Here is a 24,650-nt window from a genome sequence, read left to right on the forward strand (position 1 = left end):
GATCCCAGTACAGAAAATACATGTTTACAGAGATAACGTTAGACTACTACCTTAATCAGAGCGGTTAGTCTCACAGTAACCAATGACCAGCCACTGACCAGTTTCATGCTTCTCATGATGCTTTGTCCACTTTGAGCACATTCCTTCAACACCGGCAGTTTTCCTCTCGCTCAGTGTTTTTCATCATGTGAACTCACACCCCAACACTATCCGTTAGTGAACGTGCACTTGGTCTTACACGCACATACACCACGCGGCCACACGTGCATTTACTTAGGCATAAACAAGAGTTCACACACACCACACTCAAATGTAGTTCACAAGCAAGAGTTGTTGTCTTCACTGACCGCACCATCAACAGCACGTGTAAAACTTCTATGATGATTAAAGCTGGTGAGGAAGGGGTTAGGGGAGGGAGTGTCTGACATCTTTCAAGTCGGCTTCGGCAAACCTAGGATGGCACGTGACTCCACCCGACCGAGCCGAACAGGCAGCACGTGCACAACAAAGGTGCGCCCCGATCCTCGCTTTCCTGTCATCGAGGATGAAAGAGAAAGATTGGAGATTATAGATCGCACCTCGCTTTGTCCAAAGCTAACACATGCACTTTTTGTGGCGATCGGTGCCCGGATGTAGCGAAAGAAGGCGCGTGCACACTTCTTGTACAGCACCGACTGACCTGTTGACCGTTAGGTGACCGTGACATCACACATACACTGGAAGTAGTAAGGTCTGCGATGCCAAGAGGCCGTATTCTGTTGGTGTTATTCCTGCACACACCAGACTGGTGAGTTGTTTGTAGAAAGGTTAACATCTGATAAAAGAAGTTTGTCTCCCCTGTCCGGAACCATCACGAAATGCTTGAAGCTTGGAATGCGAAATAACTTCCAGCGCCAACGTATGCAACACACGCACACACACTGACATACACACAAACATAAATGCTTGCTAACATGTTGATGGAGACTGTCATCAGGCTCAGTCCCTGTCGCAACACGCGCATAGAACGTGCTCTCTACAGTCTACACTACAGCTTGGTGACTAGGGTTCACTTCATTGGTAAGTCTACGACAGTCACAGGCACTGACAGGCAGTCAACGGCAGCATCAACCCCATCAAGCAAAGCCCAGCAGTCAGGGACTGCTCAGTGCTGGAAATTTATTTCTGGCATAATGGCGAGGGTTGATGTCAAATGATAGCAATTTTTCATCCTTTCATACGCCTAAATTTTTAAAAAAAGTTTGGATATCCGTACTTGACACCACAGTCATATGACTAATCTTCCATGGGTCAAAGGTCAGAACCTATGGAACGTGATGTGCTGACATGGCGATGCTTTTCAACTCCTCATCAATTCGCTTGCCGAGGGTGACAGTTCATTTCTACCTGCCCCTCGGCTCTCAGTGTCGGCGACTCCGATGACGATGTCGGTCGGCACTTCTGACAGTCACACACAATTTTTAAAACGAATCATTGGTCGAGATGAAAATGAAGTTCTCATGTTGTGATGTTGGTTAATCAACATAGTGACTATTCTTCACACCTCAATTCCACTCCCATTTGGTTAAATAAATCGTCCTCATAATTCGTTTCTCTCCCTTCTCTCACGTCACTCCACCCTTCCATTCACCAACCACCCACGTGACTTAGTAACAGCGGGTACGAATCTTCAATATCGGGTAGGCAGTGAAGACTCAGAACAGTCTTTTTCTGTTAAACGTGTATCCAGTGTGACAACTACATTGACTAGACCTCCGACTGCCAGTTGGATCTGTAGGAACCGTCCTTGCGGTGAGCTTGGTTCTTGCCACTCGGGTAAGTTTAAGGCACTTCTCTCAGTCGCGTGGTCCTCTCCTTCCTCCTCCTCAGCCACTTCCGGGTACGGCGGCAACAAGTACTCCACCTCCGTGGGCTCCTTGCCCGCCGTCACGTGCGTCTCATCGTCGCTGTCGTTGTCGGCGAACGTGTTGACGTAGTCCGACACGCCTCGCCGCGGAACGGCCGCGTTGCCGTAAGTGTTCCGCCCGCGAAACTCCACGTGCGGGCCCGCGTGATGATTGTGCACCGGGTGGGCACCCAGCGCCGCGGCACTGGCGAGACTGAACGCGGGGTCGAAGGCAGGTGGGCCGTGGGCACCCGAGCGTGACCCCCCGTACCCGTTGGGGAAGCGCGCGCCTCCCCCGAGACCGCCGCCGTAGGGTCTCTCGGTCGGCAGCGAATAGTTCCTCTCTCCTCTGTCGTACAGAATGTCGCCGCTAGGTGTCACTGCACGTCTGGCCAGGCTGCTCTTGCGGCCAGTGCTGTTGGCCTCGTCGGAGCTGGTGGAGTCGGCACCGAAGGGGATGCTCCGGTGCACACCCGGTGACCCCGTACCCGCCACACAGTTCAGGCTGCGCGCGTGCGGCTGCAGGTGGAGGCTGGGGGACAGCGGCAGGGGGCTGGAGCGTGGGTTGCCATGGCGAGGATTGCGGGTCAGGGTGTCGCTGTCCGAGTCGAAGCGGAAACTACACGGCGACTCTCCTCTGAAGGTCGTGAAGGACACATCCGGGTCACGAGGTCGTCCGAGAGAGTTGTTCCCCTTGAAAGGCATTGGCGAAGAGCTGACAGGTGCCGCACCTGGAAAAGATTTCATCTTTTTTAACAAAAAGGGAAAATAGCAAAAGGGAGCAACTCCCACCCACGCACACAGTCATGGCAAGTGCAGGTGCGAACGACAACGATCGCCGACGCTCACCTTCTCTTTGCTGGCTCCGTTGTTGATGTCGAACTCGGAGCCGCCTCGGCCGCTGTCGCTGGTGCTGCCCTGGTAGGATAACTCGCTCAGACTCAGTGTGTCGTCTGCTCTCTTTGCTTCATCGACGGCTTCTGACGACTGTCAACACAAATTTCCAGACCGATTACTTATCTGAACCTAACCGCGGGATCATTGCTGTAAAGCTTCACCCACTGCTTCTTATCATTTGTCTGAGCTAACGAACTGCATACAATTACAATGACTGGATACCACAGAAATAAAAAGTGTTGCTCCTGTCTGCCGAGTTAATCAGACTTCTTTCCTTCTCCCTCCTTCGACTCGTTCTGATTACTCCATTCCTAGAGGATGTACTCAGACTCTCAGGAGAAGAAGTAATAGACACCTTTTGATTAATTTTCTTGAGGACATATTCAAAAGGAGAGAATTAATAAAACTTCCTGATTACTTTTCTACAGAGTATATTCAAAAGTCAACAAGTAACTGACACTTTCTGATTAATTTTCCTGTGTAGAGGATTACTAAAACGACAACAAATAACGGACGAAAGGTCTTCGTTTGTGTGGCATACTTGTCTGCGTAGAGAGTTTTGCCGGAAACCCTGGCTGAGTGCACCCTCTTGTGACCGGAAGGTAGAAAATGGCTGTCGTCTGCCCTCCCGTCAAAGTCCTCCGGGTAGGGCTCCTCCGTGCGGTGGAACAGTCCGTTCCGAGAGATCTCGATTATCTGAAAGGAGACGGCAAGGGTCAGACACTTGTGGAGCAAGGTTTTTAGCTGGTTAGAGAACGACAGCAAATGGGGCATAATTGGGGCCGGGGTTCGGCTACGTGGGGGCCAAAACCGAAAGAGAAGACTAAAAAGGATTGAAAGAAAGGGTACAAGCTCCCATCATGATAATCACATGGGGACAGTCGCCTCCTCTCACCTCCGGCGGACCCTCAGGGTCGCTGTAGTTGCTGTGAGGCGGCATGATGACGTAGGGGTTGGCTGTCCGCAAGTTGCTGGTGTCCTTGCCGCTGACGGTGTTGTCGCTGCCGCCCGCCTGTTCGGGTACCGGCTTACCCACCCTGCCGCTGCTGGTCACCACGCCTCCAAAGGCAGGAGACTCGCACACCCCCGGGGCGATGTAGTACCCTCCTGCAGAAAGACATCTCTGGATGTATAATCTCCTTGACTTTTGTTGTCTTTATTCTTTAAGTTCATTCTTCTTCTAAGAAACCACCGACAGTGGACGGGAAAAAATAACCTCGCTTCGAAACCTGAGGAATTTTATTTAACCTACGATTTAGTGTAGAGGACTGGCAAGGTCTAAGACAATAGAAACTAAAGAGAGATGGAAGGTTTCAGTACAAAAAATGATAGACGACAGAGGGAAAAGAGGGATGGACAAGCATGTTGACACAAAATGACGAAGTGTCAAGCTATCAACGACTGCGTTGAGACTGTGATCCATGACCTGTGCTCACCTTGCAGCTTTCCTGGCGCCGCCTGTTGGTCGACGCTGACGTTCTTCTTCTTCCTGGCTTCGGAGCGGCGGATGCAGACGAGGGTGGTGACGGCCACCCCCGCCACTACCACGATGACCCCCACCAGGATGAGCGCCGTGATCACCGCCTTGGACGGCGCCACCGCCTGCGCCGACTCCAGCAGCGTACTGACAACAAGTACAACTACGTCACAGCAACAGCAACACAGACAAGTACAGCTACGTCACAGTAGTATGCTGACATGACATGAAATCACGTCACTAAAGTGTGTTACTTAATACAGTAATTTTAAGATAAGGGAGACATCAACAAAGGGAGACAAGTTGTGCGTACACCGTACCTGGACTAAAGGGAGACAACCACAAGGCAAAATTAAAGCAGCGGTCTGTACTCAGTTCATTATTTCCCTTGTACAGGGAAGTCACCATAGTTATTTCATTTGTGAGGTTTCATCGACATTTTGGGTCGTGTACTTCGTCTACAGAATAAAATAATGCGCTTTTATACGCGTTTCTCTCGAGTCGATCATTTTCTGTTTTTTTTTTCCTGGACAAATATTGAGCTACATTCTCTTATCTCAGCACTTTCTCGCATCATCTCCGCACTTTGTTGTATCATTTTCCCCGTTGTATCGATTGCTAGATGAACTTTCCACACCTGCCTTCTCCTCGCTGCATGCTGTTTACAGTTACTTCACAATCCAGCCATTTACTTGTCTTCTGAAGGCGTTGCGACTAAACTTCCACCCGTGCACCCCGCAATCTACCCGTTCCTCCGCCTTTCAAACAATGCTGCTCGCAAGATAAGAATGTATCAACACGGTAATCTTCACATTACATAATGGTCTCACTTAACAAGAAACAACTATTATATAATGAACTAAAGAAAACATGGTGGTAGGAAAACAATCTTGGTTATACAGGTGTACACCCGGTGCAAGGTGAATGACAGTTCCACACCCTGACCGTATTCACCTCACTGACACACCTCACTCTCCCATGTGACATAGTCGACTCGACTGACAGCTTTCCGCGTGGCCTCACCTGTTGTCAAAGTAGATGTCTACGAAGAGGAGTGTCTGGTTGGACAGCTGGGGGGTGCCTTCGTCGTGAGCCGCCACCCGCAGCACGTACAAGCCCGTCTGACTGCGAGACAGGTAGCGGTGTAGGTACAGGTCGCCTGTACCCGAGTTGATTCCGAAGAGGCCCGAGTCGTTGGCGGAGGCACACGAGTACACGAGCGCTGCGTTCGGCCCCGAGTCCGAGTCCTCGGCCAGGACGCGGGTGATCGGGGTACCCGGGGCGAAGGTGTGGGGTATGGACAGGGTGTCGTTGGCCTGCAGCATAAACACAGACATTTGATGAACACACACAGACACCAGCACACGAGATTAACTTCCGACTGTCTCTCCTCTCAAACCTCCACCAGCAACCAGCACAACTCACCTCTGTGGGGAAGAGAAAGACGGGCACGTTGTCGTTGACGTCATCGACATGAATGGTGACGGTGGCGGTAGAGGAGAGGGGCGGGTCCCCCTCGTCCCGAGCCACGACCGCGAAGAAATGAACATCAACCTTTTCTCTGTCCATCTCCACATTGGTTTTCACCTGTAAGCCGAAGACAATGCCTCCATTTTATCTCACCTGGACCTACTGTACACACATCCTCGCATACAGAATCAACAAGCATGCATCCAGTCCCAGAGATAACCCAGGTATTATTATCATACAATTTAAATGACGAGCAACAGCAATGCTACAGGTTGCCATGACAACCCTTTCCTATGACGTGACGTCACACTGACCACGCCGTCCCTGGTGATGACGAAGGTCGCCGGGGTGTCGCTGTACTGGTCGGGCGCCGGCAGGAACGTCACCTCAGCGTTTCGCCCCACGTCGCCGTCGTCGGCGCTGACGATGCCCACGTAGGTGCCGGGGCGAGCATCCTCCGCCACGCTGAAGGAGTAGCGGCGGTCGCTGAAGGACGGCGCCTGGTCGTTGACGTCCTCCAGGGTGATGAACACTGTGGCCGACCCCGACAAGGGAGGGAAACCTTTGTCCACCGCCAGAACCTTCACCACCAGCTTCTCGGACACCTTTAACAACGATGATGATGATGAAACTTGTTAATCAACCTTTTTATACAAGTGTGAGATGTTAGGAAGATCACGTGTTCAACTCCCACTGCCAGCCATTGGTTTTTTTTTAAATTTTTTTTATTTATTTTTTTTTACTATGATATAGTTCTGGCATAAATTGTGGAAATACTATCCGCAGTGAACAAGAAAGTGTGTCCCTATTTTTTAAAATAATCAACAAAAAATGAAGTTACTAATCATGTTCGTGTTTTCACAAAGAAGCAAGACACACCTAATGTTGATTGTCAACAACACTTGATATGGAGCAGATCGCTTTCCGCACTGTCACTACTTTTATTTTAGATGAAAAAAAATTTAGTAACTAATCATTTTCCATTTTTTTTCCACAAAAAACAGGACATGCTTAGCGTTGATCGTCAATAACACTTGATACATATCATATCGCTTACACGAAAAAACTATAAATATGATATTTCGCAAAGGTCGTAAACTATCAAAGTGCGCACACAGCAAAGATCCGTTTAGAAGTTTTCCCATAACTCATACAGCCAAGAAAGAACAAGGATTTTTGTAAATGATTGTTAAAGGCCAATCCAGCGACTGTCTACATGACTGTAGATAACAGATGTCATGAGAAGAAAGAAGACATCGTGTGTTGCTGGAAAAGCCAGCATCTGTGAGGTCGGAGGTCATCACACCTGACAGCGCTCGGTTCTTATGAAGACATCGGCAGAGTGAAAATAACGACATAAATTATACACAGCAAAGTATTTTATCACAGCTTTCATTCTTGTGAAGATAAACATTCATAATAAAGCTATTTTTCAAGATAGTGAATATTTTGATATCTTAACTGCCACGCTGAATCCACATTATGCATGCTTTCTTCTCACCTTCCCTCTCTCCCTTTCTATTGCACTACCTCCATCCCTCTTTCCATCCTTCAGTCATTACCATACAACCGTTGGAAAATTATAGGTGAAATATTTTGGAGCAAATCTTTTAAAGCAAGCACCGTAAAAAACGATGAAGTGAGAAAACAGAAAGTACAAGGTTTGATGAAAAAAGAAATCCAATCGCAAGTTTTCTTCAGCGGTTAAATACGCCAATTCCAGACTGATCACTTTGATGATAAAGATTAAATGAAAAATGAATATTTTTTATATTGTTTAAGTATTTTTATTGCATTAATCATCATGCACCTGCCATCTGAAGTTAAAGGCGATCAAAAGAAACATCCAGTATCAGCACAAGAATAATAATAATACCAGCAAAGTAATTATTATTTTAGGAAAAAGGAAAATAATCAGCATCAAATATCAAACAATATTGTTTCATGAATTACCAAAGAGAAAAAAGAAAGCCAAGCAAAGCTGTTTGAAACTAAAATGATTCTGATTGAAAAAAAAAAAAAAATCTGGGACATGAAGAAACTGTTTCTTGCTGCAAACTATCCAGTGCAACCTATCTGATACATGATGAAAATTAATACTGTCAGACTGTAAAGCGAGATACTGTTTCCCACAGTTTGAAAAGCAGATCCAATGAATTTTTTTTTTTTAAACCAGCACGATCTAACCTACCTAGAAGGCAAACATTGGAAGAGCGTGTGTGCATAGAAAATAAGATGTTGGAAGAAATAAAAACATGTCCACACGTGCGCCGGTCTTCTTAAGACTGAAATGAATCACGGCTTACGCTCGTCTTCACAATTTCTCTTACATGCAGTTTAAATTTGATTCCGAGCAAACAAGACATTTCTTGTAAACAAAGAAAGCTATCAGACGACAACTACCAAAGCTGTTTGCAGGTGCGATAATCCGACACGTGGTCGGGAGCTACACCCTACCCCCGACTCCCCCTTTCCCACCCAAATTCTGGACATCGTCCACGCACTCCCAACGACTTGCAGCCAGCAGCCACCACAAGGACTCAAATAATTTTTTGCTAGGAACGGACCTGTGGGGGAAAGTAGAGGGTGGGTAGACGAGAAGGCTGGGTAGACGAGAAGGGTGAGTAGAAGAGAAGGGTGGGTAGACGAGAAGGGTGGGTAAGGGTGGGTAGACGAGAAGGGTGGGTAGAAGAGAAGGTGGGTAGAGAAGGGTGGGTAGACGAGAAGGGTGGGGAGAAGAGTAGGGTGGGGTACACGTTACCTCCCGATCCAGAGCCACGGTGGCGATCATGGTGCCGTTGTCGAGAATCTCAAAGTCGTCGCCGTAGGCGCCGGCCACGCGAAACGTCACATCGGCGTTGCGGCCCTCGTCGTAGTCCGTCACCGTCAGCTGCGCCACCACGGCGCCCACCGTGCGGTTCTCTTTGATGGTGGTGACGTAGCTGCGGCGCGAGAAGACGGGTGCGTTGTCGTTCTCGTCCTTGACGATGACGAGGAACTTGGCCGTGTTCTCCAGCGGCGGGAAGCCGAAGTCCGTGCAGCCCACGGCGATGTCGTACTGCGCTGTCTTCTCTCGGTCTAAGTTCGTCACCAAGATGACCTGAGGACAAGACGAAAACATCGTTGTCAGGACCGCTCGTGCATTGAAAACACGGAGGGCAAGTTAGAAACACGAGGAAACATACATAGACACAATAATACTTTGTTAAAATATCTTGTGGTCAAACGATGCGCCCACTGGGCATTGACCTACAGTGTGTTGATGTCGGTCTTGTTCGTCGATGTCGGATGTTTGTTATTGTAATGTCCACCCACAGAAATATTCATCCGCAGATGTTTGTCACAGTGATGTCCACCCACAGAAATATTCATCCGCAGATGTTTGTCACAGTGGTGTCCGTCGAGAGGCGATTGTCAGTCATGTCTTTGGTGAGGATGTCAAAACATTTGGTGGGCGACATCTGGAACATTTAACTGTCTAGCTTTCTCTCTCGACAATACGAAAATACGCTGAGAACAAAACAGCTTTCTGGCACTTTTATGGTGGTAGTAAATAAAGTACACTTCTCAGCACAATACATTGTTTTAACACCGGGTATAAATGTCAAATTCCTAGTTTACTACACAAACAGCAAAACACACATATCTATATCAGCACTATTATTAGTAAAAGCATATAAATATTTAAACAATACATGTCAATACAAAAACTTAGGTAAAGAAGGTTTCAAGCAGAATATTCATCATGGAAGGATGAGGGTGGGGTACGAGGAAGGGATGGGGAATAGGGGATGGTGAGTTAAGGGGATGGTGAGTTGAGTGAGTTGGCTGCTCACCTTGTACTGTCCCTGGTTGTTCAAGGGCTGCAGCTCGAAGTCCTGTGTGTTGAGGCGACACACTGTCACACCATTCTCACCTGAGTCCGGGTCGCGGACGGACACGTAAGCAACCACCTTTCCTACCTCCGCGTACTCCGACACCTGGCAGGTAACAACAAACAAGGTTTAGCAGACCTATCACCTTTCACCTTCCTCCTCCAAAGCTTCCCTTTGTGGACCTCAATTGTTCTCAAGATGATTTATAAAGTCAGGGATTACATGGGAGGATAAGTGCTGATGATTTAACGATGAAAGTTACCAGAGACACTCCACACGATGGCGACACAGGTATATGGCCAGGTGAGGAGGAGAGGAGGAGATTTATAGTGCAACACCGTTAAAAAGCAGGTCCGTGTCGTGGCTGACGTGCAGCACCAACAATAACCGCCTTGTGTGTCTCAACATTCATCGCCGCACACGCACAGTATGACATCAGAATAAAAATAGTCGAGATAAATGGTTTACTGCTGTGGTGGAGTCAACAGAGGACAGGTAAGTCAGCAATAAAATGAGTTCAGGACAGGTAAGGTCTAGTGTATGGGGACAACAACAAAAGAAACAAATCGGATTAACTCTACTGTGAGTAATATGAACGCAGATAAATAAATACTGTAACTTATATCACTACTATTTTTTTCTGTTCTGTCAGTGGGAAACTAAAAGACACCTACACATATTTCAAATCGAGATCAGTTTAAAATCGCTTTCGGGTTCGAATCAGTGACAATATTTTTCTTCTGCACTAAACTGAGATTTGTTGACAGGTTGGTGAGTATGGATAAAATAACAAAGAAAGCAATCCGTGAAGCCAGCTCACCTCTGCCCGCCCCTCGCCAGTGGAGGACAGTATGTCCACGTAGATCTCTGGGCGGCTGTTGATGGTGTCCAGCACGCGCACTCGCACGAGAGCTCGTGAGATTTTGGGGGTGACCCCTGATCCTTGGCTTCCACCACAAGTTCAAAATTTTTCCAGTGTGGTTCTCTACACTGCGAGGCAGGAGGGAAAAAAACAGTGCATGACTGGACACAACGTTGATACACATAATTTAATTAACAGATCAGTGTGCATATTAAACAACAAAGTATTGTGGATTACAAAATATCGAACCATTCTACAAACATTTTGAGTTTTTCTTAACAAGTCACAATATGGGTGTAGCGAGTGGGAGGCTACCAACTAGCCAGTGGTCATGTGAGGCTACCTACTAGTCAGTGGGAAGAGGTCATGTAAGTCTACCTGCGCGCGAGGTACATGGTGCCTGTCACCGTCTCCATGCGGAAGAGGTTGAGGACGTCCTGCGGTTGCAGCTGCGAGAAGCTGTAGGTGAGGTTGCCGTTGTGTCCGATGTCGGCATCCCAGCTCTGATCTGAGAAACAAAATAATCCTTCTAAAACCATCAGCAATGACACTCAACTCTTTAACGAGTATACTTTTCGCCTTTATAAATGAAGTTTTGAGCAAGAATGTTTAAAAAATTTCGACTCTAACCACACCATTACACTTCACTACAATTAGTTAGTCCTGACCATGTGACCATGACACATCACACTCATCGCTACACACCTTTAGCAGTTTTGCGTGCCACGACTACAAATTCCAAAATGTAGTTTACATGATTGTTTAAAAAAAAATATTCTCTGTACAACAGACTTAAAATGTTAGTTTTCTGTGGCACGCACGCGGTTCTTTCTCATCGATATTATCTTCGATCGTAAGCAAATTGATAACATGGCGATATCACATCACACAATATACAGTGTTAACGAACTAACAACAGATGGACGATGAGGGAGAAAACGGAAAGTTGAGAACAGGGAGAGAGAGATTGCCGTAGCAGCGCACACGACACCGTGAACACACAACACGACACCAGTGAACACACACACACAGAGCACAGTGTACACAAAAACACAAGACACAGTACACACAAACAAAAGCTAGAGATGTAGGATGTGGGGGAGAGGGGGAGAGAGAAGGCAGGTGCAGACAGTTCCACACGACACCTGAGAAGGAGAGAGGAAGGCAGGTGTTGACAGTTCCACACTCACCTGCACAAGAGGGACGTCTGTCCGGGTCGTCTCGGAGACGTTGACGTAGTACACGTAGCTCTCGAACACGGGATAGTTGTCGTTGACGTCGGTGACGGTCACGTGCACAGTCAGGGTTGCCAGTCAGTGGGGGGCGCCCCCCGTCTCTTGCCCCCACCAAGATCTGTGCAAGGAAAGGAATTTCATCATTCACAAGCAAAAGCACCGACAACACTTCACCGACAGTCTGAGTGTCTCCCACTACAGAACTTCAAAGACTTCTTTCTACCGAACTCGTACCCACGGAGACTTGTCTGCGCATGTCCGGCAGAGAAGTCTTTGGAACCTCACACCGCAGACTTGCTCAGGTGTTCTACAGGTAGACACTGGACATTTTTACATAGAACATACGATCGCCGCTCTTAAACGTTTTTCAACAAATGTTCCAAAAACCTGAAATGCTCGACAAAACTGCTTTCGATTATGGAGAGGCAGTGGATGTTAACAACACTTTAATGTCTTTAAATTACACGTCGAGCAATTTCCATTCTCTCACACGCACGGGCATCAAGTTGCTCCCTGCTGTCATGTCACACCTCCACACTGACACACGCACTGATCACGTGCATGATACTGAATAAAAACATCCCACACGTGTTAATGGTATTCCATCACTACTTCCTCCATACACCTCCCACACCACACACATATTCATTGGCCTGACGCGCGTACACACACACAAACGCACCGTGTAGGCTGCGGCCTGCTCGCGGTCCAGCTCGCTGTGCAGCTGTAGTGCTGTCTGCACGTTGCCCACCTCGTCACGTGACGACTGCAGGGAGAAGGTCTCGTGCCCCGTGATGAGAAAATAGTCTCGCACCTGCAAAACAAGGACAAAACGACCGGCGTGAACACCAACAACTCTCGGGTGTCTTCACATGTTCCCGTGGTCAAGCGGTCTGGTGAACACGCAGGACACCGCACCTCCCCTTGTTGTCGTCGACAGCCTCTTGAAACACTCGACACAGTTCTCTCGCCTCTCTCCTCCCCTCATTTCATCTTGCCCCTCTCCCACCCTTCATTTAATCTGACACCCCTCTACCCACCCCTCATCTCGCCCCTCTCCTCACCCCTCATTTCATCTCTCCCCTATCCTCCATCCAATCGCGCATTTCTCTCCTCCCCATCCTCTGTACACACGTGACGAAGCATGTTAACATCTGTTTCTGTTCACCAATGGGTCCACAACTCCGTGGGTAGAAAAAGGGTCACACATAATGACATTAAGCATGTACCATTGATACGCTTTCGTTGTCAAGGCAACCATCCACTAGAAAAGCTGGGGCACGCAATAATTCCCGTGTCTATGCTTGTATCTCGAAAACGGTTTTATTCAGATTTTGAGATTCATCATTTTGTACTGGACTCGACCAAATGATCTGAAATTACGAATCTCCTGCCGGACCCAGTAATTTACATAAAACTTATCTGCAGCATCGCAGACTACTGTTTCATTAGCTAGCAATACCCGGATGATGTTCTCGCTCTGTAAATATTTGTTTTGTCAAAACTTAGACAATGCGGGTTTTTTTTGCACTATTTTTGCTTACTTCCTTGACTGTTGTCATCAGTTGGTGTTAAGCATTGCTAATTTATACAGGAAACAAAAGAAAAAAAAAAACCGGCCAGTATCATCATGGAATTGCAGTTTACAGGAACTTCAGGCGAATCTTTCGAATCAGTGTGTGCAGGAAGTACTGTACAGGGTGGATTCCCTCTTTTCAAAAGTATTCTGTGTGTCAAGTGTCAGTGTCAAGTCTCAGATGTCATCAAGGTCTCAAGTCAGTCGTGCCTCAGGTGAACAACAAAGAGATAAAAAATACTAGCGAAACAGAAAAGTAATCAACAGATAAATTGAAAAATTTCAAACTAAACATTTTCATCAACATTAATAAGAACTGATTTTTGGGGAAAAAAAGCGATAGAAGGTGGTGTCAATGCTTTCAAATACTAAATTAGTGCTCATCATTACTCAGCGAGTAAATTGTGGCTATTTCCACTCAGCAACAATGGCTAAAGGAAGGGAGGAGAAAAGGAGAAACTAGGTTAGCCTCCACAACATTTTTTTCACAACACCGACAATCATCTTACTCTCACAAGACCGACAATCATTTAACGGTGAAAAAAATAGTTTGTAAATGCTTTTTGTCTTTCATGCTGCTTTTATCTCTCGGGAAAGACAATGTCATGAAAATATTTTTTAAAACCAAATTTCGACATAACTAGATTTTTTTAGGGAAGAAAATTTGGAAAGATGATGCTGTTAAGATTTTAATAAAACGACCAACTTTTCTTCTACAGCGATTCTCAAGCCTGATGAACTTAACTCTTTCTGACTTCTCTCTTCTTCCACTCGGGGTGGAGGTGGAGAGAGAGAGGGGAGTAGGGAGGATCTGGTTACATGCGGTGAGTCGACTGGGTGGGAGGTACATGCATTAATGGCGGATGTCTTACACCGTCTTTATGATTCTCTGGCGAAACAAGCAAAGCATGCAGATGCTAGCGACTTTGTCTGAGTGCTTATCTGGCAGCAGTAAAGATTTTTATCAAAAAACGGCAAGAACAGGTGCACAGCACAGAAACCAACACCAGCGCATGCGTCAGCAGTGCAAGAAGCAAATTATAAATAAAGGAAAAAAAAAAAAAAAAAAAACCAAGCGCTGAAAATTACTTTCCCTTGCCTCTAACCCCTTCCTTAGAGAAGCTGAAATGGAGACTGAAACTGCAACTGAAAATACAGAAGCGAACTGAAAACTTACGAGAGGACCAGCCAAACCAAAGTCGCCCACCGTGTTGTTGGTGCCTGTGTCTTTGTCGAAGGCAGTGGGCAAGGGGTAGGTGACCCCCAGCGCCGCGTTCTCGGGGATGGACACCGTGAAGACGTCCTGCAGGAAGGTGGGCGGGTTGTCGTTGACGTCCACGATCTCCACGTGGACGTTGATGATGTGGAAGAAGGGACCAAGCTCCGACTGCACCACCGCACTCACCTGTAAAAGCAGCAGACAGTCTGTCTTTATGTCTCTCGGGTCCTCTACATACTGCTTTCAGGTCTTTTCATTCGTCAAACTTGTGATAAAAGTTGTATTTCTAAAATTTACTCTAATGATGCAATTAGCTATAAAATTTCAAAGCCTGCTTGTGAGTAGAAATAGCATAATGATCATAGCTTGACATTTGAACACATTCACAAACCAAAGGAATAAAATCTGAAGAAACTAGGGTTCTGTTTAAAGAAACTTGAGAGCAAGGGAAAACGCTTGTCTCTCAGGTTCGTGTCCTTTTCTTTAAGACATGCACATATTTACTCAGCAAGAAAATAGAAACTTTCACATACATGGGCGTGGAGACTTAAGCAGAAGAAAAGAGGCGAAAAAAGAAAGGAATGAAGTTAACTGTGAAGGCGATAGAGAGAAAAAAAATAAAGGGAAGGAGAGGCAGTTAGGGAGGTGCAAAAGCCTGTTCTGGAGGGCGAGTTGAAGGGAGATTTAGAGGAAAGGCTGAAGTGTGATTTAGATGGTGATTTAAAGGATGGGCTGAAGTGTTAATTGGAGTGTGGACCGAGGAGAGTTATGAGGGTGTGTGGAGGGACTCACCGTCAGCTGACAGTCCGGTCGGAAGCTGCAGACAGTCTCGCGGTCAATGCGACTGCCGACCGACAGGACTCCGGTCTTGGACTCGATGTTGAAGTACCTGCTGTTGGGGTTGCCTTGGGTCAGGAAGCTGTACCGCAGGTTGTTCAGCTCGTCGGGCTCACCTTCCGCCGGAGGTCCGAGTCGTCGGCGATGTAGCCGAAGATGGTGCCGGGAGATAACTCCTCTCTGATGGAGTAGAAGACGTCGCTCGCCAGGGAGGAGGCCAGGAGGAGCACGAGGACCAAGATGGCGTAGCGCAAGGCCGCTCGCCTGATTCCAGACATTTTCTTCTCACTTCACCTTTGTCTTTGATGATCGCTTAGTCCTGCTTGTGGATCTCGTGCTGATCTCGACACATTCACGATATTCTCGCAACAGCCTGGGAAAGAAAGGATGGAATGTCACTTGTTTTTGTTTCATCCCTAACGCCCTCTCAACCGACATTTCTACTTTTTCTCGCTGCTCTAGTTCTATAAAATACTCATTAAAAATATCTTTAAAGTATATTAAAAACTTATATGTCGAGATAACCTATTTCAACGCACAAACACTTAAGGCAGAAGAAGTAAAGAAGTGAATGAAGCAGACGAGAGCACGTTGAATGGTGGCCATGGACAGAAATGGAAGACAAGACAAACTAGTGATTCCACTAGTCTTACACACAAAACACCTCCAGAGGTCATCACCCTCGAGTTTGCCGGAGAACGCTTGGCTTTTAAACAGATTAAAATAGTTTTATTGTTTGGTGTGGGTGGGTGGAGTGTGAGTGGCTGGTCGGGCGAGGGAGCGTTATCTTGTCCTCTCGAACGCTTAACAACAACACGTGAAGCAGGTGAGATGGCGGACACCGGGGACGTTGTTTAGCGACGTACAGACTACGTGGACGTCCAGCCAGCCAGCCAGACACAAGCCACACAGGCAGGGTGGAGGACCCACTGTTTAGGGGCTCATTAGGCGCCCAAGTCTCCCTGTTCTAAAGGGCTTGGGGCGAAGGGTTCGGTCTGGTGACAGCAAACATTTCTCCCTGCGTGCCACTGAGCAAACCCGAGCAAGGGTGTGCGGTTGAAAGATATTCTAATCTTGAGGACACTGCTGCATTCAGCAGCTACCAAGCATCGGCATTCATACCCTCCTCTTCTTCCTCCACCATCCTTTCTGTTCTCAACAGCAAAGAGTACTCACGAGAACAGACAATACAAAGCATGGCACGCTGAGCGAACGAACACAAGAGCGAGAAGAATACGAAAGAAAAAAAGGGAGAAAAGGAGAAATGAGGGTCTTTTTTTCAAAAAAAAAAAAAAAAAAATGAGCAGGAACATACAGGGAGTAAACTGGCGAAAATAGAGTCCACTTTACTCTAAAAGCCTGTTACAATGTCTGCCACAAATTCCACTTAGTGTATGTAAGTATATATACACACAGTTTTCCACACAGTATGTGAGGGAGAAATAGCAATTATATTAAGTCTGTCAGGACATAAATACCGAACTACATACCTCTGACAAGGTTAGTTAGACCATACAGTAATTGATATGATTAATAGCAGTCTGCTTCTCAATGTTACCAGACAGAAAGAAGGGAAAAAAATTGCGATTTGAAAATAATGTTCTTCTTTCGTTACACAGCATCTGATACAAGCGATAAGGTTTGGATGGCAACAACTGGCTCACCTGTCTCAAACAAAAACTTCTCAAAGATCGTCTGTACCACAGAAAAGTTGGGTCACTGGCGATAACAGAATGTAGAAGTAGGCTGATGTATGAGAAGGAAAGCTGATACCCAATGCTATTATACTTTATAAACTACTGTGACCGGGAAATATCAAGAGGCAGAGGAGGGGAAACTTGTCCACTACCACACAAATGGGGTTTGTGTAATGACATCACAAGTAATTTAATGAGGTAATTAATATAATTAGCTTTGAGAAATCACTGTAATAAGTGTCACCCTAGTTCGGGCTTTCCCGGCAAAGAGAGTAAGTAATGAGACTTACTAAGTAATGAGACTTACTAGCAGGAAATCACAAGCCGGGGCTGCGGCATGACTGATGAGTCACTTGTTTGTTGTTGGTGGTGGTGGTGGTGGTGTGATGTCCACACACACCGTACACTCACTCGCGTCCTTGGGGTTTTCCTTCTCGTCCACCAACAAAAGTTTCTGTCACGTGGGAAAATGTCATCCGCACTTCCAAATTTAGACACGACACAAATATAGACACAAACTCGAGCAGCCCTCGGGCCGATAACACAGCGATGATAGTACTCCTGTTATAGAATCCTTGACAAATGTCGTCTGCTTGACCACACATCACCACACGCAGCTTGTTGTTGGTATTTCCCCCAGGTACACCAAGGTCCTCACGTGCACTGTCGGGTGGATTCCCACCCACGGGAAGACCAGGCTGGTGACCACGTCAACAACGCCCGTGTGTACCTCCGCCAGCACCTTGATCCCATGCCGACATCCACAGGGCCTCGAACTCACTCACCGTCGATGGAAGAAGTAATCGCCTGGCAATCCTCCTGCTCCCCCAGTCCTTCTCACCGCCGATTACCCTCCCTTTGCTTTTCTGTTCCTCCTTCTGCTACAGCCGCCGGTCCAATCCTCCTCACCTGGGCCCCTGGCTTTGCCGTCTTTGTGTCTGCAACATGAAAGACAAAACTCATTTTCCCTCGTCAGCAAGAAAAGTCTGTAATTTTCCCTCCTGTGTCAGCCCTCGGACACGTGGTGGTGGAGTAAGTAGACTTCAGCCCCACACAAAGCAGGGATTTGCTGCCTGGCAGTGCGGACTGTAAGGGTCGGACACACATGGCTTAACACTTCATGAACCATCGTCCACCTTCATTCAGCTCCACACAGCTTGGCAATCCCTGGCTAGGGTACAGATTAGTGAACTTGGTGAACTACCGCTCACCTTACCCCTACTTTATTTATCCACCCTCTCTCTCTCTGTGCACGTGTGTGAAACAGAGATCTAACGACAGGCATATGTCGGTACCTTTGACCTCTCCAAATAAGTACAGCAACCTTTGATGTCAAAGGAAACTAAGTTCTAAAGGTGGTAGGCAGGGGACCTAACTGTTAACGGCGCAACAAAGTGAAAAGTTACTTTTTTTTTTTACCTATTTTATCTGCCAGTGTTCGCTGATGATTATCGGTGATACAATCTGAATACTGTATTATTTCGGTTGCCATCAAAAACCATTATACAAACACTTTTACGATTATTAAAGATATTAAAAAACAGATATTTTAAAAAACTGTTAAATGACAAAAACTCGTGTAGCCATTATCGTTTTAATCATCATCAACCTCAGTAGCAGTTACAGAGAAAAATGCACAGAAAAAAGTAACCGCGTGGATGCATTCAATATCCGGTGTCAGACTTGACAGGGATGAAGGATGGTGAGGAGAAAAGAAGCAAAGTTCAGTCTGCAATCACAGTGTTCACATCGGGTGTTCACATCATCACCGGCTGCCCACGCTGGACGAGCAAGGTCTGTGGCCACCCACACAAGTGATGCAGACACAAAGCTCGGCAACCCGATAGTCCTGACAACGGGTGGAGGATCAAACACAACGAGGCGGGTGTCAAGAGAGTTTTGAAAAGAAAAGTCACAGTCGACAGATCGCCGACACACGAGCAAGTGGGAGTAGGAGTCACGTGACTACCCGAGATCTCGTCACGTGACCACCTTCCTAGCGGCTCCGTCCTTTCAAAAGACGCACAAAGCAGTTCTCGAGGTTTGTTGACTCTAATCCCGGGTAGTCTACCCCGCTAAGCAGTTCTTTCTAGCTGTGTCGGTTGTTTTTGTGGGCGGAAACAATGCTTTTCGTGTACAATGCTGTGGGATTGAATAAATATCAAACGACAAAGTTCTCGTCTTGCACTTCCGGGCTGAGTGTACAAATGTCTCATTGACTACATTGCCTGTCCCCACCCCGTTATTGTGTGGGTGCGCTCGTGCATGAATGTGTTTGTCAATCTGTAAAACATGAAACGATTTCTGTTTGTTTCTCCATCCCACTCAGCCTCGCTTTTTCCGTTCGTGTTGTTGTAAACAGGTATGTTTATGTAATCAACTGTGTTAGTAACAAGTAACTATACCCGAGTGTATCTCCTTGTAAAATAAACAAACACACACACGGGTGCGTGCTCTCATAACAAACGATCCTGCGCAACAAAACGATCTTCGGTAAAACGGTTTCTTCGAAATGTTTTCCAGGCACATACAGGTGAACTATCTTTAACAGTCAATTTTTATTTTATGTAATCACTCACTTTTTTTCAGTCGGTGGCGGTTTCTGTCATGAAGTCAAAAATCAGATTTTTGTAATAATTTGTATATTTTTCTTCAGCCGTACAAAACCAACGCTATTAGGGATGCTAAATAATTAAAATAACAACTTTCCCATTCTTGCAAGACTGAGAGACAGGTCTCAATCTCCTGGTTGTTGTCAGCAACTCTCTCTCATCATACTCATCGTTTCTCTGGTTTTCCCGTTGGAGTCGCACCCGTCATTGCAACATATCAACCTATCAACCTCCAGTGTTTGTTGTTCTTTCAAAATGTCACAAAGAGGACTAGTGGTCCGGATACAGGGTGTGAATAATGTGGAGACTGCCTGACACTGAGCCATCTGTCACAACACCAGGTACACTTGACTCGTGCACACCTGTTGATGGCGACACAACTTCATGCAACGGCCGTGAACATGCCTGCAACCTCGTGATCTATACTCTCCTCCAATTACACCAGCCATCGTGCATATTAAAACCTACAATTCCTTGCTGCAGGTTACTACACATCGATCATAGGACAACTATGTTTATTAAAAAAAAAAAAATTGTTTTGACTCGAAATGACACAGCTGCTGGTCGTCGTCTGCTGTATGAACTCGGTGAACTTTATCACTAATGAGTCCAATATCCGCCGCATCCTTCATGTGGAAAAAAAAACCCAGTCCATAAAAACAAGTCATACATTACACACTCATCATTTTGAGGATTGTTCAGAGCTCTCCGACATGTTTGTGCCTCACTTAATTACTCGGTGATTGCAGGTGAAGTACAGGTACTAACATCGAGTTCGTCGGCACATCGACAACTCACAGAGGGGGGAGGGAAAAAAATACAAAAAAAAAAAAAACAACCAGACTTTCATCCGAGCTCACCAGGGACACGAGGAAAGCTAACGATGGATCACAAGACTAACGATAGATAACAACAAATTCCCAAAAGAGAATGCAGAAAACCATTTCTATATTCCTCTCTCAGTTCCACGGCAAGGAAAGAATGATAGAACCTAACTTAAACCTCAAATTATTAATGTAACCTACGAAATACATATTGAGAACAATAATAAAAAGACAGTAGTTTTCACTGAACATCCTTAAGACGAGCAAACTAAAACAAGTTTAATTAGAATAAGTTTCGCACGAGAGGACAGATGCCAAGTCGTCGCGTGCCAGCCACGAGACCCCGCGAGACCCTGTGTGAACTTTGGCGAGTTCTAGCCAAGATGCAGTCGTGATAGACACGGCGGCCCACAAACTATGGGCCCCTTGGTCCACCCTGCCCTGTCCCCAGTGGCCCATGTTGTAGCCGACTGTCAAAACAACAGCAGTCGAGAGTGATAAACAAGATAAAACATTATGCTTCCTCCCTTCAAGAGGAAAGCGCAGTTTCTGCCTCTCCTTTTTTTCTAAAAATGACCGGCCGGTGCCACGAGATGTGAATCAGCGCCATCAAATGGGGATGTTTTTAACGTCCCCTAAGGGACAGTGCGTGCGGACGAGGGTGTATGAGTGGCAGAAAAAGCTCACAAAAATTCTGCCCCGGGGTAATTTGCCCTGGATAACCATGGGCACGGCAATGCCCCGCGCATCCGATTCCGATCGCCAACCTAGGTTGGTGTATGGCTGATAATGTCCCCGACAAATTATTTCCCAGCATTAAGGGGCTGAGTGGAGAACCAAGCTGCACGTGCACACAGTAGCATCACAACAATTTGAAAATACACAGCAACAACAGACAATAACATCATTATATAACGACGCCTACACAGTCATCATACAATCCACACAGAAGACATACAACAGCTTCAACATCTACTCAAGTCCCCCAGGGACTCAGACACGAGGGTTTAGCACTTTGATGCTGTCGCCGCCTTCATTAACAACATCCGAGACATGTTGCTCTCAGCTGCCTCCTTAGTTCCCTCGACAAGGAAGCGGAGGTGTCAGAGGAACCTACCCACCCCTCATCTTCTACTTCCAAGAAAAATCTACCCGACTGCCTATTAATATCTCAGTAATGGCGTAGACTCCTCTTTGTTAAAAGAAAGAAAAATGAAAGCTGCATCTTCATCGGTGTGATGGGGGGAGACATGAAATCGATGAGATGTGAGTTAACACAGACATAATGAGCGAGGAGACTTACCGAGTCTTATTAGCTTCCGCGTGACAAAAAGTCCGTGAGAAGTAACGACATGCTGGCGGACACAATCACAACTACATGAAATGGAGTATATCACAGTTAACATTTACAAGAAATGGGGGGAGAGTATTAAATCTGCATTAGCTCAAATCGTGGCAGAAGGGATGACCATAAATAAATTCTTGGACATTGTAAGTATCGACCTACACACCAGCACCCGCAAACAGAGACTGTATACTGTATCCTCCCTCTCTCTCTGTCTCACACACATAGAGTCTAGCACATACTGTATTATATCCTCCTCTCTCTCACACACACCAGCACCCGCCAACAAAGACTGTATATTGTATCCTTCTTTCTCTCACACACACACATATAGAGGCTATCACACACTGTATATTATATTATCCCTCTTTCTCTCTCTCTTACACACACACAGAGGGCGAGAGAGAGCGAGAGTTTAAAGGATAAAGGTGCGTGGGTTAATACAAGAATGTCACGTGGTTCCAGTTGACAGAAAGTCCTCCTACAGAAATCCTACACAGCTCTGGCATGTCGCCCAGTCGTACATCCACATGACGGGGACATGCCATCATGCACTCAGGGGAAGAAAGAAATGCAAGAACCTGACACTGTCCATCTGTTTCAGGCTTCACAGCAGAGATGGGAACCTTCCGCCTGCAGGCCCTAGGGTCCGCGACATCACGTGGGGCTGTAGGGTTAGCGCAGGCAGGACTAGAAATTCAGTAAATCTTGGAAATTTTATAATGCAAATAGAAAATTATTGTGTAACCATACTAACAGCGCACATTTGTGTGTGTGTGTGCTTGTACCCACATGGTGGCTGCTACACTGCTGTCTGCTAGGCAGCTAATCAGCCCACACACCTCTGTTTGATTGCAAATGAGCTAATCGGCTTACATACCTCTGTTTCATCAAGGACTTGTATTACTGGACGATTTATTTTTCTAAACGAGACACGAGACTACAAAGCTTCCGGTTTAGTCACATTCATTGTTACGGCTCGCCGAGACTAACAGCGGAGAACTTCGCAAGAGGCTAAGCGTTGGTCTTGGCAGACAGACAGCAGTCCACCTTTACACCTCCATGGTTTGATTGCTAAGCAGCTCATACACCTGTCACCTGTGAGTGGTACCCGACCCACACACTACTGTTTACCAGCCAGTGACTCGGCAAGACTCCGCACTTAAAAGTGAACAGAAACAAAAGCCGGCGAATTACAAATGCAACAAGACTGGGATGGCCCCTCATCAAACTGTTTGTACATGCTAACTCCCCCGTGTCCATGGTGCTTCGTCGATAAATGACTCCCCCTCCCTCAGCTCCACATTCCCCTCCCGCAATATGGGAGTGGGGAATCCACACACCAGAGCTCCCCTGTGGTGTAGAAAATGAGCTGAGTTCACGGCTAGGAACAGATTTCCTGCCTGCCGACATCCTTGCTCACAAGCAAACTCCGATGTCCGAGTGGAAAATACGGCAACATGCGTGAGTGGGACGGCACTACACGACGCCACGCGCCGCACCTGTCAGGCCAGATTTTCACAGGTGAAAAAAACTAAAATAGTCATATCATTAAAGTTCATTAAAGGAAGTTTATTAACGGCACCACTCCACGTACCACTCCCCCACCCGTGTCTAATCTGCTCAGCTCCGCTCTCATCACCTCAGTGGGTTGATGATACCTGATGATACCCTGAAGTTGGTGTCGCGCGTGCCTAGGGTGACGGTTACACTTATCATGCCGTGCTTTTGAACCCTGTTGAGGATGTGTTTTGCCATCACTACCATACTAGTAGTAGTCGCCAAAACACACTGACAGTACACATTGACTGTGCCAACATGAAACAACAACAGGCTACACAAGTTGTAGTCTCACCTTGTCCGACCCTCCATTATCTCCGCTACACCTGCGTGTAAAGTATGTCACTCTCTATCAAGTACATCTGATTACGAATAAGAAACCAGGTGGAATGGTTGAGATACAGCGATGAAACAATTAACAAAAGTTTACACATGTAGAGGAATGTGCTCACTACTGTCCATGAGTCTTTAATTGTTTAACACAACGGCGGCAGACCGCGAACTACAAAGTACTGACATGTGGATGCAGCAGACCGAGACGAGACTATGGTGTGCGGCAATACAATGTAAACACACACCTGGCCACCAAACACCTGTCGGCACCCGCTTTTCATGTTCTACCCGAGATAAGCGACATGGTGTTATCTCTGACACCTGACTGCCAACTTTCACACTTTGCTCGTGATTTCCTTTCTCAAAAATTATTCACCTCATGTACGATTGGAAAAGACAAAAACAGCGGCTTACCGTAGTTGTAACAACTTGTCCCTGCAGGAAGACACCACACGAGGAGCGCTATGTTCTTTATTCCTCTGTCACTCCTGTCTGCCGACAGGTACGGCGACACCACTGGGAGTCACACCGCCGACTGCTTCACTCTCACTGATTCTCTCCATGCTGTCCCCCCTCTGTCTCCCACCTTTCTCTCTCTCTTCCCCCTGCCACGACTGTCTCAGTGTGTTTGCCGTGTCACCCAATCCGCCCAGCCATCCGCCCGGCGAGTGGTGCGCCTGCTAACGAAGGCAAGCCGTGCCTGTGGGTGTATGGATACAGCAATAAAGGGCGCGAGCGATACCTTGGCGGCCCAGTACAAGCACACGTGAAGATCTATGATGTGGCATCTGTCTGCAGGGTTCACGAGAGTTCAAACTTGGTGCACTAGTTTCTTCCACAGTAGGAAATTACTCCATTTAACACAATCAACTTGCTCAAACTGCTACTATCGATGCATACGGAAATCGGGAGTATTAATATAGATGTTCTGAATCTTTCTACAGCA

General features: G+C 46.7%; 1 protein-coding gene across 1 annotated transcript; it reads right to left on the bottom strand.

Annotated features, from left to right (window-relative positions):
- Positions 1 to 303: 303 nt before the first annotated feature.
- On the bottom strand, positions 304 to 24,362 carry LOC112559561 (protocadherin-11 X-linked-like). Its single transcript, XM_025230893.1, is given in 23 exon segments — positions 304 to 2,617; positions 2,735 to 2,872; positions 3,201 to 3,204; positions 3,324 to 3,478; positions 3,678 to 3,889; positions 4,219 to 4,406; positions 5,283 to 5,575; positions 5,685 to 5,846; positions 6,044 to 6,334; positions 8,491 to 8,829; positions 9,566 to 9,709; positions 10,073 to 10,137; positions 10,425 to 10,594; positions 10,845 to 11,016; positions 11,135 to 11,195; positions 11,657 to 11,773; positions 11,775 to 11,819; positions 12,384 to 12,515; positions 14,455 to 14,682; positions 15,289 to 15,443; positions 15,446 to 15,706; positions 17,338 to 17,968; positions 24,119 to 24,362. Coding segments are annotated over 21 exon segments (4,185 nt in total). The 5' UTR covers positions 15,612 to 15,706; positions 17,338 to 17,968; positions 24,119 to 24,362; the 3' UTR covers positions 304 to 1,669.
- Between the last annotated feature and the right edge of the window lie 288 nt (positions 24,363 to 24,650).

The sequence above is a fragment of the Pomacea canaliculata genome, linkage group LG3 (genome assembly GCF_003073045.1).
Source record: "Pomacea canaliculata isolate SZHN2017 linkage group LG3, ASM307304v1, whole genome shotgun sequence".
Taxonomy (NCBI): domain Eukaryota; kingdom Metazoa; phylum Mollusca; class Gastropoda; order Architaenioglossa; family Ampullariidae; genus Pomacea; species Pomacea canaliculata.